The sequence below is a fragment of the Saccharomyces mikatae genome (assembly GCF_947241705.1).
Source record: "Saccharomyces mikatae IFO 1815 strain IFO1815 genome assembly, chromosome: 4".
Classification (NCBI taxonomy): Eukaryota; Fungi; Ascomycota; class Saccharomycetes; order Saccharomycetales; family Saccharomycetaceae; genus Saccharomyces; species Saccharomyces mikatae.
Window position 1 is genome coordinate 1,305,151 of NC_079259.1, and position 14,910 is coordinate 1,320,060.

Below are 14,910 nucleotides of genomic sequence, written 5' to 3' on the forward strand. Positions count from 1 at the left end.
GGTGTATTGCATGGGAGAAGTGTATTAATCTGAGATGGTGATTGATGAAGAAGCTACGGTATTGCCAGTGGCGGTTGTAGGAATGGCAATTTTTACTCTGGTGTGCACAAGAGTGTTCATCATTTTTTTCACAGCTAGGATATGCCATGGGATATGCCCATCTGTGCCATCAGAGAGACCGTACCATACATTCAGCGCAGCCAGATTGCGAAACTCTTCTAGGATGGTTTCGAGCAATTGCGTGCTGTCTGAGTGTGGACAGTTCAAAAGGTTAACAGCGAACTTGTCCCAGACGGTATCACCATCGCATTTCTTAAATTTGATTAAGGCACCGCTCCTAATAGCACAGCGATGTTGTGAATGTGCCAGAGGGAACGGGTACTGAAATATCACGCCATGAACGTCCTGGTCAAGGTCCCTTATTTCATAGTCATCTAATCTGGACATATCGATATGTCCTCCAAATTTTGTGTTCTTGTAGATTGGCTTGAAACTAGGATACAGTTTATCCTCATCTATGAAAGAAATTTTGGAGTTGTCATCTACGCACACGACAGCAAGATGTATATTTCTACCGGATAGCCTTCTCCAATTCATCAATTCGTCGTCTGGTAGTATGCCATTCAACCTAGTTAAAATGAGACATATTTTACCGTATTTCTTAGACGCTAAATTTAAAGCCATATTCCATATTTGGTTACATGCCTCATCAAATTTCCCCCTTGAATTTCCGACATACCATGTCTTTGTCATACTTCCCCGCCCATTGCTGTCTGAAAGCGCTGCAAAAACCCATTCTTTGTCGACGCTACGAGAATACGCTAGATGGATGTACGAGTCATAGTAGATTATAGAAGAGAAACCTATACTGTTGCTCTGTTGCTGATTCTGTTGTTGTTTTTGTTGTTGTTGTTGTTGTTGCTGTTGTTGCTGTTGTTGCTGTTGCTGTTGTTGCTGTTGCTGTTGTTGCATGGTTCTGAAATTCACTTTCTCCGGCAGTGTATGCGCAATGTAAGTGAACTTTATGGATTTTGGCGGTAGCATATTGTATATAGAAATTGCTATATTGACATACTGGTCTACCGTTATTAGCGGGTTTGTAATGAAGTCTATTGGAATAACTTTCAAAAATAGCTCAATGTTGGGCATTTTGGCATTGACCTCGTTCCTGATCACTTGGAAAATATTTGCCTTGTCCACTAATTCGGTCAGAGTTGCATTATCTAAGGGTAGTATTATTAATATTGGTGGCACATTTTTGGTAGAGTTCTTATTGTTGGAACAGTATGAAACAATCTGTGCAGCTAGTAAAAGAAGCTTATTTTTGTCAAATGCTTTCAAATACATTAATCCGGGAGGATCTTCATTGGTTAATTTAAGTAGTTCGCAAAAGCCTAATTCTTGATTAATATACGTTTGAGATAACGTTGGTGCAAATGACAGACAATCATCTTTAAAAGATGAACTCAGTAATAAAGACTTGAAATTTTTTATACCGTTTGGAGGGCGGAAATTGAGATATTTAATAAATGGTTGAGAATCATGTTTGACTTTAATTAGCTCGTGATGCTTCTTCACAAAAACAAATGGCTGCTTCATACTGTAGAATTTGGATATTGTTTCATTGCCATTTAATCTATCGAATGTAGAAAATAACTGCAACATCGTTGTTGTTATTAAACCTTCTTGGCAATTTCTCACACCTTCATAAGTAATCTCCGGAATTCCAAGATTTCCCAAAATATTGTAATCAATGACCACTTGTTCCGCTATTAAATCTAGGATATGTTGCTCCTTCTCAGATATCGTAACAACGGGAGTGGGGGTAATGAAAACGTCTGGTATAGAAGCTAACGGCATATGTCTCAAAAGAAAGGGCAAACTACTTGATGATTCAACTGATAAATTAGACTCTGCTGGAGTGAACTCAGGGATTCCACTCTTGTCTTTTGGTAAAATAGGAACTTCAGAATTTACCGAATTTGACGAGAACTCGGACGTATTATTAATAACATTACTATCTTCTAGGGTCAACTTCATATTAGTATCCATGGGTTGAATAGATGAATCGACGGTCTTAAGTGGTGATTCAGTCTGTGGTATATCATTTTGAGGAATTTTCCAAATCGAATTATATCCCTCTTTATTGCCAGTAATGTTACCTTCATTTACCAAATTAAAATTCTCTTGCTTTATGATAGAATCTTGTAAACTCGGAATAGAAGAGTAATTTATGTACTGGGGTTCATGAATATTATTATTGGTACTGATGTTATCAGAAAGTTTCATGTCGTCTCGTACGTTCAATGATTTGAGATCCTCATCGCTGCTACCATTCTCTTCTTCTTCATCCTCTTCTTCTTCAGAGCTGGAGAGATCCGCCATAGAAATATCAAAATTCAGTGCTTCCTCTTTCTGTAACGGACTGAATGAAAATTTCCCTCCAGATTTGTACTTATTATCAACATTGTTTTCTATTATCGGATTGAAATTAAGTGGTGCGAATACACTTTTACGTCTATCACGAGGTGTTTCTACAGGAAGTGGTGCACCTGGGTCCATGTATAATGGGCTTGTAGGCAAAGTCATCTCGTCTATCGGAATATCTAAATATTTCCTTTTCCCACTTATTTTTTTTGATGTTCCGCTCATTGTACGGATATTAGATTTCTCAGATGATGGGAAGAAAGGAATATCCTTACCAAGATCAGCACGTATTTCCTTGTTATTGACGCTTTTATTATTATTGCTTTCTTCCTCGTCAGACATTTCGAACATATCCTCGGTAACTTCGTCTGATATACTTTTAATGGATCCATTTGTAGAGTTTGATTTATTACCATCGCCAAATAAGTCCTCGTCCTCGTCATCACCAAACAACTCTTTATCTACCATGGAGTCGCTTTTGTCACTTGGTACAATTTCGTTTTGTTCCTGATGTTCTACTCTGCCCTTCTTATTGAGATTTGTATCTACGTGACCTGTCCTGCTTATGGGTTTATTTATCTTTTCCGATGATCTCCTATTTACATCCAGTTCAGTTTTCAGTGGGCTGTTTTCCAGATCATTGGATACTGTAGTCTGTTTTTTATCATTGAATAACTCATTTTCATTAATGTTGTTATTAGGGGTGTTTAAAAACGCTGGAGCAAATTGATCATTTGGTGAAAGCATCAATTTATCAATCCCTGTGAAATTAGGTGAAAAGTCTCTTGGAGATGCTTTGTTAGTCTCTTGAACAGAATGGTAAGAAGCTGGCTGCGAGCTAATGGAACTATTCTTATAATGTTGAAATTGTTCTGTATACGCCCCCTCTGAGCTTAAGGGGTTTGTACCGGTAATATTACTGCTCAAAACACCAGAGCTTCCAGGCGTCCTATACGCCGCTGTTTGTTTTAACTGTATGAAATCATCAATAGCATCAAGCGCATCTTGCAAACTATGAAGTTCTGAAGGATCGCCAGAGGGAGAGCTTTCTATATCGGCGACTGGTTGAGCAAAGATTAGGTTTAGTGGCCACACCAGCTTTTTGGCTTCCAGTAATGGAGTCAAATATGAAGCTATAGTAGGTGTGTGGCCATTGAGATGCCCCAAGTCAGGAATAACAGCAACCCACTTCAGATTTTTTTTATTCTGCAAGTTTATACCATGAGATACACTTAATGTAGTCAGCAGAATCTCTGTGTGTTTTGGTGGTTGGATCAAATATCCTTGCTTGGAAGCCGGTGCTAGATGCATCCTTATCCCCGACGGAGCTAAATAAAGTGCATGCTTTGAAACGAAAGACTCTTCTAAATTCTCCTCCTTCATCGGTACTAAACCCATATCTTTAGCACATAACGATACTGTAAGATCTCCATTGACAAAAAGGTGCGGCTCCAACTGCACGAGACAACTTGGCACCCCACTTAATGATATACAGGAATTGCCGAACTGTATCAGCTTATTATGTGAACCTAATGCCAAGTTGATGTAAATTTTCCTTCGTAGAGCTTTTAGAAAAAGAGCATAGTGAGGCGGTAAGTTTGGCTTAGAATAGTCCGCAGTAAACGTCCCAATTTTATCTGGGCTCGCCGGTTTATGTTCTATCATGGGAGGTTTCGGTATTGGATCATCATTTATGCTGAAACACCACAAGTCTCTTGAAAGTAGTGCAACCAGATTCTTTGGATCCTGTTTTCGCAACATAAACTCCATTTGAATGGACCATTGATCATTTTGCGTTTTGGAAACGTACTGGTGATAATTGATCTTCTTAATCTTCTCTAGTCTGTAGAAGCTGGATAAGACATCCTCAAGTCGGTATGTGGAAGCGTCAGAACTCATACTACTTCCTCAGGTCCTGATACCCAGCTCAAACGTTCCTAAAGCTAAGCTATGCCGTACTCCAGCTAGTTGATTTTTCTAGTCCGCACTATTCTTCTTAAAGGGTAGTTGCAAGAGTATGCTATAATGAAAAATGGACTACTTGATCCGGCACTACCCGGTTCCTCCACTTGAAAAAAAGTTTCAATACTCCGCTTCTTTAGGTAAGCGCGAGTATCATCGATGCCATTTCAAGACGTTGTTTATTATGGGATTCTAGAACGATAACCAACAGGAAATAAGAAGCAGAATCGTATATCTCGCTGTTATCTGTTTACCCATTATAAAAGGCTGTACTTTTTTTTTTTAGTCGTTTTTTGCCTTATAAAATCATCCAAATGAAAAATTCGCTCGAGGTAAATAAATCGGAGGGTACCTTACTAGTAGATGAGAGGAAGAGATTAAGAATAGGAGAGCTATATCGCTACAAGTTTTCTGTGAACAGAGATGTACTTAAAGAACACGGTTTAGATGTATCATACTTATTTGTAAGAATCAAGAACGAAGAGAGCCCACTTCTACGACCGGTTTATTTGACGGGACCATATTCCTTCTACATTGATATTAGACCGCATAACTATAATGAGAATCGCAAGTTTCGAGGAAAAGAAACGATCTCATTTATCGAAAATCTGAAACCAGATGAAAGATTTAAAGTAAAAATATTGCTGAACAAAAATTCCAGAGTTGGTGACAGTTCAAATTATTCCTGGACCGTTGATATAATTTCACAATTGGCGGTGACCACGATCCCAAAGCTGGAATTCACGTTTAGGATAGGAACTACTCGGAGGGTGGTTAAGAGATCCAATGAGCTTTTTGAAAATATTGAAGGCGTTTCTTTGGAGATGTGGGATACCAAAACTCTTTGGGATTTACCACCAAAATTTCCAGAAAAGCCTGTACATCTTGTTATTGTGACACATGGTATCTTTTCTAATATCGGGTGCGATATGTTATATATGAAAGATAAAATTGAAGAAATGACGTTCCCGATGAATGAGTCTATTAATCCGAATATAATAGTCCGGGGGTTTATGGGCAACATTGGGAAATCAGGTCATGGAGTACATTGCTTAGGTGTTAGGGTTGGAAAGTATGTCCTTGAAATTGTTGATAAGTTGAACAAAAAGTATAAAGTGGACAAGATATCATTTATTGGTCATTCCTTGGGAGGACCAACACAATCCATGGCAGTTCGTTACATTACCGTAAAAAAACCAGATTTTTTTGATCCGGTGAATGGTGTCAAACCAGTTAATTTTATTACGCTAGCTAGTCCCTTTATTGGTGTTATTGGTGACTTCCCCTTTTATTTGTCGGTTCCGCTTGATATGGGTGCCCTGGGTTTGACAGGAAGAGACTTAAATTTGAAATACACACCTTTAACATCCAAAGACGGATTATATACAGACGATGACTCTAATCCGGAACATTCCAAATACATATTGGAGATTCTTCCACAAGCACCGGCCAAAAAAATATTCGAGTCTTTCAAAAGGAGAACCATATATGCCAACATCATGGATGATGGTATCGTTCCATTACGAACTGCCGCGCTTCTATATTTGGATTGGCGAGGTATACATAAAGTCCAAAAAATCAGAAAAGAAAATAAGAATCAATCAACTTCTGGCGGGTATAATTCCTCCGACAGCCGAGAAAGTAGTACAGCATCATCGCCTTCTAGTAAAAATGATAATAACGTTGGCGAGATTCCTCCAGAAAGTCCGAATAAAAAAGCGGCCTTACAGTGGAGCTTACCTCAAGCTGTCATACATGGGAGTAAAATAAATAAATACAAAAGAGGACAGACCAATGAGGCAGCCTCAAATTCGGATAATGAACGTGGAGTAATCTTTGACGGTCAAAAATTCCAACCTCCAAAAGAAGCTAATACAGTATTATCAGCTTTATCAGTTCTGACCGCGGCTATACCAGATCAAGAGTATATCAAAAATCCAGCCGTAAGGAAAGATGAAGTCATACATGACAAACTTTATCACCCAGAAGAATTGCCTCCTCCACATTATGAAAATAGGCCTATTGTTAAGAAGCTTATATATCCTAACGAGAGTGTCAACAGAATCCAAGAACGAATTGCCAGGGAATGGCAAGAAACGATGACTTGGCGAAAAGTATTAGTGCAAATCCAGCCAGATTCGCACAATAATATAATAGTAAGGAGAAGATTTGTCAACCTGTACGGTTATGTTGCCGTAGAGCACATGGTTGAACACCATTTCGGTACTAAAGTTTGTAGCGAACTCGCTGATGATCCAAATGAGCCAAAAGATGAATCAAATCAACCACAGCACCTCGAATCATCAAATGAACAAAACAATCGGAGTAAATCTAAGGGTGTGGTCGACGCCTTATGACTAACTCTGCATGAATTCATTGATCTTTAATATATAACGTAGAAAAAAGAAAAAAAAAATAAAAGTGTTAAACGAGAATTGAACGATTACACCCGCGCATAATAATGCCTCCAAATACAGGAGTTACAAAAAAAGCCCTGTAGGGGGCTCGAACCCCTAACCTTATGATTAAGAGTCATACGCGCTACCGATTGCGCCAACAAGGCTACTTAATCTGAAATAAACTGAGTAATGAATTTTATATCTAAGTATTAGGGGCACTTCTGATCCAAACTTGCTTGTTCTTCTATCTATTCCTTCTGTATTGTAGTTTCTGTTGATAATTAGTAGTTTAGTAAGTTGTAATAATTAAGAATAGTCGTTCCTTCTTAATCTATATAAGAGAGTGTTGATAATTAGTAGTTTAGTAAGTTGTAATAATTAAGAATAGTCGTTCCTTCTTAATCTATATAAGAGAGGTATATAAAACACACGCTGATTGGGTGTATTAAACCAAAAGGTTCAGACATAAATCAGAGTGTTGATGATAAGAATTTAGTGTTAACTCATCTTCTTATATACTAAGTTCTGGACAATTAATAGATCTTTATCTTATTAGTGCAGGAAATTCTATAATTAGAATTTCCCTACTCCATTTAAATTGGTATCACCATAAGAATGTTAGTATTAATTTACTCAACATCATTAGTATCATGTTAAAGAATGTTCGTCATCAACTACAACAATTTATATGAATAAATGTATAGTGGTAATCACTTATTCCAACAGAGAGGTATATAAAACACACGCTGATTGGTTGTATTAAACCAAAAGGTTCAGACATAAATCAGAGTGTTGATGATAAGAATTTAGTGTTAACTCATCTTCTTATTGAGAGATTGGCGAATTTTGAGATGATTGTTGGGATTCCATTGTTGATAAAGGCAATAATATTAGGTATGTAGATATACTAGAAGTTCTCCTCGAGGATATAGGAATCCAATAAATGGAACTCGTAATTCTACATAATTCTGTATATGCTTTTATTGTCATTTTATATTTGTCAGTCATTATCCTATTACATTATCAATCCTTGCATTTCAGCTTCCACTTATTTCGATGACCGCTTCTCATAACTTATGTCATCTTATAACACCGTATATGATAATGTACTAGTAGTATGACTACTAGTTGATAGACGATAGTTGATTTTCATTCCAACACTTATATACTAAGTTCTGGACAATTAATAGATCTTTATCCTACTAGTTCAGGATTTTTTATAATTAGAATTTGCCTACTCCAATTTAAGTGGTATCATCATAAGAATGTTTGTATTCATTTACCCAACATTATTAGTATCATGTTAAAGAATATTCGTCATCAACCACACCAATTTATATGAATAAATGTATAGTAATAATCACTTATTCCAACATTTTAATAAGGCAATAATATTAGGTATGTAGATTAGGTATGTAGATATATTAGAAGCTCTCCTCGGGGATTTAGGAATCCATAAAAGGGAATTTGCAATTCTACACAATTTTATAAACATTATTATCATCGTTTTATATGTCGTTATTCATTTATCCTATTACATTATCAATCCTTGCGTTTCAGCTTCCACTAATTTAGATGACTATTTCTCATCATTTGCGTCATCTTCTAACACCGTATATGATAATATACTAGTAACGTAAATACTAGTTAGTAGATGATAGTTGATTTATATTACAACACTTCAATTCGCTCCCTTGGGAACCTCTAGATGAGTTGTGAAAGGCCATGTATAGTGCTTTAATAGCATATAAGTTACCTGTCAGTATTTGTAGGAATGGCGTTGTAATGACATTTTGTTGAGTTGTCTATAAACAGCCTGCCTGATACGCAACACATCCAGATCCCTTTGTTACTGGCAATGTAGTATTTATCAATATTTTAGTGAGACCATTCGCCCAGTTTATCCAACATTCACTCCAACAGGCGTGGTCAGCGGCATTGTAATTATAAAGATAAGGAAATCTCTAAAGTTATTGGTTTACACAGTAGCCATTAAGTATCAGGCTGTATAGAAAAGTGCAACCTTGATTTGATCTATTTCGTTTCCAACAAACATGGCCGTCAATTTTACGTGCAACCATTTGCGAAGGAAATTTATGAATCTCGATTTGTAAGCATTGGCCTTTTCGTCAATTGCTTCATTGTATTTAGAAAAGGCCATTCTCTTCATCAACCACACAATAAACTATACATTATATATTTGAGCTACGTGGACTTATGCATCTGTCTCCTTGAAAATTTTCTGAAACCTTTCAGGAGCCCAGAAAGGCACTTTGACTATTGTTTCTTTATCTATATTGTCGGCGACACGCATATTTGAGCTTTTAGCCGCACTCTAAAATTCATGAGAACCAAAACAAAACTATTCTATGAGCCGAATTGATGATTAATAGAATTGTGTAAATATTTCTGAACAGCAGATCTCTTATTCTATTGATTTCGTAGGCAAATTTTAGCGTCACTTAAAAATAACATTTATTCCCCATTTAAGGTCAAGATGGAAAAAAAATAAAAAGGTATCGCGAAGAAAAAACAAAAAAATGCTTAAGATACATTTATATAAAATATACAAGAAGCTAAAGTAGAAACATCATCTCCCAATGACTGTTATAAAAACCGAACCAACAAGTGAAGTAACACTATACTCTCCTCCATCGAAAGAAGCATTGGCCAAAGATGATCAGCAAAAGAGAAAACAAAATAATAAACAATCTTCAAGTATAAATAGCCGCTCAAGTTTGACAAAGCATAAAACTGTCCCCAAAACACAGGAAAAGAAAACAATCAACACAGATAAACAAGATCTCTCTGCATTTTTGTTAAATCCCTCCCTTATTGTGAAACCTTCCGAAAGCCAAAAGAAGGAACATCCTGTAACCAATAACGATACGCCTAATGTAAAAACAGAATTCACAGGACTTCAGCCTCTAACACCAATTTCAAAAAAAAGGGCTCTGAAGGAGAAACCAACACCAGAAAATTACAGTACTTTAGATTTAAAGAACGAAAAATCTTGCACTCAAAAAAAGCCAAAAAGACTTTCTTCAGTGACAGAGATTAATAGCTCTGAATATAAAATATCATTAGATGGTCAAAATGCCTCATCTCAAGGTAGAGAAAAGTCGCAAGAACCGACCGAAAATCCAGGAAGTTACCATAAAACAAAGAATTACCTCTTTGACAGGCCTGATCTTTTGGAAACCTGCCTTCAAGACTACTCCAGCATGCTACCGGCAGATGTAGCGGAAGAAGATCAAGAATATTTCGTCAGCGTAGCCGATTCTACATTGGAGGAATGGACAAACAAGGGCCAGCAAATCCTTGACCAACAGTTCCAACTTTACCAAGAAATAATTAAGAAACGAATAGAATTGAGCTACAAATTCAAAGGAATAGTTTCTGTAATCAACGATAGGGCAGACGCCTTAGAAGAACAAGGTCAACAATTGGAGGGAAAAATCAAGAAGGTTAAAAGTTTGGCCAATGAAATTCTCAATATTATATAAAAACTTAATAATATTGTCTAAACATGCTATCTTTAGTAACAAAATGCTTCTAATCTAGAGAACACATTCTTAATAATGGATCATATCTTTCATATTTTAGATGATATTGAAATTATTTAACTATACATAAGGAGAGTCCTCAATGGAATGGATTAAAACAGACGACATGATAGTAACTATATTAATTCATGCTTCTTAATTTCTCTTTCTGTAACGTCTGTCTCTTTGAGCGGAAACGTTGATGACAGATAATGGCAACTTCAAACCCAAAGATTTAACCAAGTCGGAGGTTTGGTTGTCAACATTTAACACACCGTTAGAACGAGACAAGTCCAAAGCAGAGACTTCTGGGACGTATTGATCTTTTCTTTCTCTTTCTTCTTCTTGCAACTTGAAAGAGATACCTCTAACTGGACCCTTTTGGATTCTCTTCATCAAATGGGTAGTGTAACCAGCAATTTTGTTTCTCAATCTCTTAGACTGGATAGTGGCAATTTCATCACAAAGTCTCTTATTAGTTTGGAAATCCATAGTTAACTTTGGATAGTAACGTTCAATTAAAGCCTTGGAGGCACGCTTGACGGTCTTGGTTCTAACTCTACCCTGTGGAAATAACATTAATCAAAGATTATAACTAAAGTTAGTAAACATTCCTCTTCCATAGTTTTGGATAAGATAGCATGTGTCATTCGAACGCAATTGGTTATTTCATGTCGATGAAGATGTCTCGCTTTCCATAAAGTTGTCTCACTTTCCATCTAGCACTCTCCTAAAGTCAACGATACTGAGAACTGAAGGTCCACTCATACGTATGTATGTTCTGCTGATATCTTCGTTCCCAATCTTTGGAAATTCTGCAAAATTTGCCCTTATTTCATGTTTTCCATGCCAAATCCATCATATCCTTCAGTTCTATTAACATTTCTTGGTACGTACCATTGTTTAATTATTTTCACTTTATTATCTTGTCAATTTCTGGCCTTCCCAAAACTACCATAAAGTCTTTAATACAGGATATAAACGTGATTACTTCAAGTATACCCTTATCAGTGTTACTGACAGGAGTACGGATGGCCCTCTCCCGACAAACCTAGGCCTGAACCTTCTCCCTCATCTCGCTAAGCTGTGGGCTGCTCGAAAACCTATTACGATTTGCGTGCGCCTTTCAAATGAAATTTCCAATAATGCCTACAAAGAAATGAAATCGTGAAAGAAAAAAAATAAAAACATGTGTGGGTGTAAATCTCTATGTATGGATGTTGCAGGAAGTATTTATTTTCTTGAAGAATTCAAGAAGTTCAAAACAAAAGTGAAAATCAAGACGTTTGAAGCTAATTTCTTAGAGTCGCGATGACTAGATTAGTGAATAGCGTGCATTTTTTCTCTAGCCATAATCCACTGTCAATAAGTCTTCACGTTAACTTTAAAATATATACCTCTAGTGAAAGGGATGTCAAACAAGTTTCATTGTGATGTTTGCTCAGCTGATTGTACGAACCGAGTCAGAGTTTCATGTGCTATTTGCCCGGAGTACGACTTATGTGTGCCCTGCTTTTCACAAGGATCATACACAGGAAATCATCGTCCTTACCACGATTATCGGATTATAGAGACCAATTCATATCCCATTCTTTGCCCTGATTGGGGTGCAGATGAGGAATTGCAATTGATCAAAGGGGCACAAACTTTAGGGCTCGGCAATTGGCAAGATATTGCTGACCATATAGGCAGTAGAGACAAAGAAGAAGTTAAGCAACATTATTTAAAGTATTATTTGGAAAGCAATTATTATCCAATACCTGATATTACTCAAAATATACATGTTCCACAAGATGAATTTTTAGAACAACGAAGGCATAGAATCGAGTCATTCAGAGAAAGGCCATTAGAACCTCCAAGAAAGCCCATGGCATCAGTTCCTAGCTGCCATGAAGTGCAGGGATTTATGCCCGGCAGATTGGAGTTTGAAACTGAATTTGAAAATGATGCGGAGGGACCCGTTAAAGATATGGTTTTTGAACCCGATGATCAGCCTTTAGACATTGAATTGAAGTTTGCCATCTTAGATATTTATAATTCCAGATTAACGACAAGGGCGGAGAAGAAAAGACTATTGTTTGACAACCATTTGATGGATTACAGGAAATTGCAAGCTATTGATAAAAAAAGAAGCAAAGAATCCAAAGAGTTGTACAACCGCATTAAACCTTTTGCTCGAGTTATGACTGCACAGGATTTTGAGGAATTCAGTAAGGATATACTAGAAGAATTACATTGTAGGACAAGAATACAACAATTGCAAGAATGGAGAAGTAATGGGTTAACCACGTTAGAAGCAGGACTCAAGTTTGAACGAGATAAGCAAGCTAGAATTAGTACTTTCGAGAAATTTGGCTCTTCTACGGCGGCATCATTAAATGAGGGCAATGGTCGTTATAGATCGAACTCCGCACATAGATCAAACGCAGAATACACCCAAAACTATAGCGAAAATGGTGGTAGAAAGAAGAACATGACCATAAGTGATATTCAGCATGCATCTGACTACGCACTATTATCCAACGATGAACAACAACTTTGTATACAGCTCAAAATACTACCAAAACCGTATCTTGTCATAAAAGAGGTGATGTTTAGGGAGCTGTTGAAGACTGGCGGTAACTTGAGCAAAGGCGCGTGTAGAGAACTACTAAATATAGATGCCATCAAAGCAAATAAAATATACGACTTTTTTCAGAATGAAAATTGGATGTAACAAAGAAAGAAACGAAATAAGGGCAACTATAATTTTCATTGATTCTAGTACCCCAGGTACTTCATCCTCACGATTTTATAGCATATACTAGTCCCTCCTTTTTTTTTTTTTTTTTTTTTGTTGTAATATTAAAAAGTAACATTTACTTGATATGTAATAGCATTTATAAATGTATAATAACGCATTTAAAGTTTGCTAATGATTAAGTCTAAAATCTTATATCTAGGATCATCTTCTGCGTTCATCCTTTTCAAATAGTTGTCTTGTAAATAAGTGGAATACTCGCTTTTCAATGACTTCACCAATGAGCTATCCAATTTTGATATGTATGCAAAATATTTTTTAACAGACAACTGCAATTGGTCAATATCGAGTTTTTCAACTGGCATGTATCTGATGTTTAGAGTGGTGTCCATCATTATCGTTTTCAAATACAACTCTGGTAAATCCTTACGGAGCGAAAGATCGTACATATCGTTTTTCCAGAACTGTAGTACATGATTAATAAGATAATCTCTTTCCAAATCTGAAAATTTGTCAAATAATTGAACGTAATTTGTTGACTGACTGAACAGATAATTTAGAGTCTCTTGATTTAGTTCGGTATTCATTTTTGAGTCCGAAATGGCATAATAACCTTTATGTTTATTAATATAATGCTTGCCTAAAGTTTTCATACAAACATCAAAAATAGTCAATGCAATGTCACCGCGTAAGGCTGGGTTGGTTTCTGCATTACCTAGTACATTTATATCCGCTTCAGGCAACTCGTTTAATTTATCTTTCATCGAATCACCAGTTGATGGCACTTGCACATGGGATTTCTCTTCATCAATGGTTTGATTGTCTTTTTGTTCATTCAACATATCGAGCTCCTGCTCCCTTTCGTTAATCAATCCCATCACTTTTCTCCTATTAATCAACTTGGTAATAAAATTCAACTCGAATTTTACATATTCGTACCATAGTTTAGGCACATCAGGGTTGAATCTCAACCCATTCTGGAAAATATTTCTACAACTCTTGAAATTAGCATGAACTTCATACTCATATTTTGCACAACTAATCCATATATCCACATTCGTTGGATGCAGCTTTAATAGTTGATTATAGATGTTGTGAATCTTTTTGTATGACGTTTGATTACCTCTTCCCTTCATGTAGTTCAGGTACATTGCCCAAAACTTCAAATCTTGCGGAAATTTGTTTGTACCTCTTTGATAAATAAAACCTATTCTTTGCTGGATTGACCAATCAGAGAGACTGTTAGTCTTCTTAGCTTGCAAAATTCTCTTAACCCGCTTAGTACGTAACTTATTGACGTTTGTTTCATAGTTAATGTATTTTATATAGTCATTTATGCTGGACCCTCTAGAGTTCAATCTATGTTCAAAATCGGTTCTCTTTTTCATAATTAAGGAAACTTCATTTTTAGTGAAGAGTCCTTTCTCCACCAAGTCATCCATTTCAGGAATGCATTGTTCCAAATAGTATCTTGTCTTTGACATTATCAGGGTACCGTAATATATTTCTTATTCGTCCAGTTACAATCTTGTCGTCTTAGATACGTTTGTATTCATGTTCAATATGCCCTTTCAATATGCTAGCTCATCGCCCAGATCTTTCTCTTGAAAAATTTTCAATAATACCCGGACGGAATAACATGTCCAGATTCGCATCATTATTCATCAAGTAAAAAAAAAGGTATAATTTCGATACTTACGATACATACTTCATGAAGATCACAATAATAACATGCTATGAAATGAACCCCCTATATATTAACAGTTCACGCAACTATATGAAGGCATTTTTTTATTTACTTAGCAATACAACGCTCGATCTAGCTCTGTAATTAGAC

At 36.4% G+C, this 14,910-nt stretch overlaps 6 protein-coding genes and 1 non-coding gene across 7 annotated transcripts; 3 read left to right on the top strand and 4 right to left on the bottom strand.

Annotated features, from left to right (window-relative positions):
* Positions 1-24: 24 nt before the first annotated feature.
* On the bottom strand, positions 25-4,326 carry SSN2 (Ssn2p; the record flags this gene model as incomplete). The annotated part of the gene is made up of 1 exon (XM_056221641.1): positions 25-4,326. One exon carries the CDS (start codon positions 4,324-4,326, stop codon positions 25-27), a length of 4,302 nt encoding a protein of 1,433 aa, XP_056081412.1.
* Positions 4,327-4,703: 377 nt separating this feature from the next.
* Positions 4,704-6,746, top strand: SMKI04G6400 (putative hydrolase; the record flags this gene model as incomplete). Its single annotated transcript, XM_056221643.1, has 1 exon — positions 4,704-6,746. The coding sequence occupies one exon, from the start codon at positions 4,704-4,706 to the stop codon at positions 6,744-6,746; it is 2,043 nt and encodes a 680-aa protein (XP_056081413.1).
* A 133-nt stretch (positions 6,747-6,879) lies between these two features.
* On the bottom strand, positions 6,880-6,952 carry Smki_4.trna27K. The gene has a single exon. It is a non-coding gene; the product is annotated as a tRNA-Lys (tRNA).
* Positions 6,953-9,388: 2,436 nt separating this feature from the next.
* Positions 9,389-10,294, top strand: ECM11 (Ecm11p; the record flags this gene model as incomplete). The annotated part of the gene is made up of 1 exon (XM_056221644.1): positions 9,389-10,294. The coding sequence occupies one exon, from the start codon at positions 9,389-9,391 to the stop codon at positions 10,292-10,294; it is 906 nt and encodes a 301-aa protein (XP_056081414.1).
* Positions 10,295-10,489: 195 nt separating this feature from the next.
* RPS17B (40S ribosomal protein eS17) lies at positions 10,490-11,233 on the bottom strand (the record flags this gene model as incomplete). The annotated part of the gene is made up of 2 exons (XM_056221645.1): positions 10,490-10,897; positions 11,231-11,233. The coding sequence occupies 2 exons, from the start codon at positions 11,231-11,233 to the stop codon at positions 10,490-10,492; spliced, it is 411 nt and encodes a 136-aa protein (XP_056081415.1).
* A 511-nt stretch (positions 11,234-11,744) lies between these two features.
* ADA2 (chromatin-binding transcription regulator ADA2) lies at positions 11,745-13,049 on the top strand (the record flags this gene model as incomplete). Its single annotated transcript, XM_056221646.1, has 1 exon — positions 11,745-13,049. The coding sequence occupies one exon, from the start codon at positions 11,745-11,747 to the stop codon at positions 13,047-13,049; it is 1,305 nt and encodes a 434-aa protein (XP_056081416.1).
* Positions 13,050-13,234: 185 nt separating this feature from the next.
* On the bottom strand, positions 13,235-14,557 carry UTP6 (snoRNA-binding rRNA-processing protein UTP6; the record flags this gene model as incomplete). Its single annotated transcript, XM_056221647.1, has 1 exon — positions 13,235-14,557. The coding sequence occupies one exon, from the start codon at positions 14,555-14,557 to the stop codon at positions 13,235-13,237; it is 1,323 nt and encodes a 440-aa protein (XP_056081417.1).
* Between the last annotated feature and the right edge of the window lie 353 nt (positions 14,558-14,910).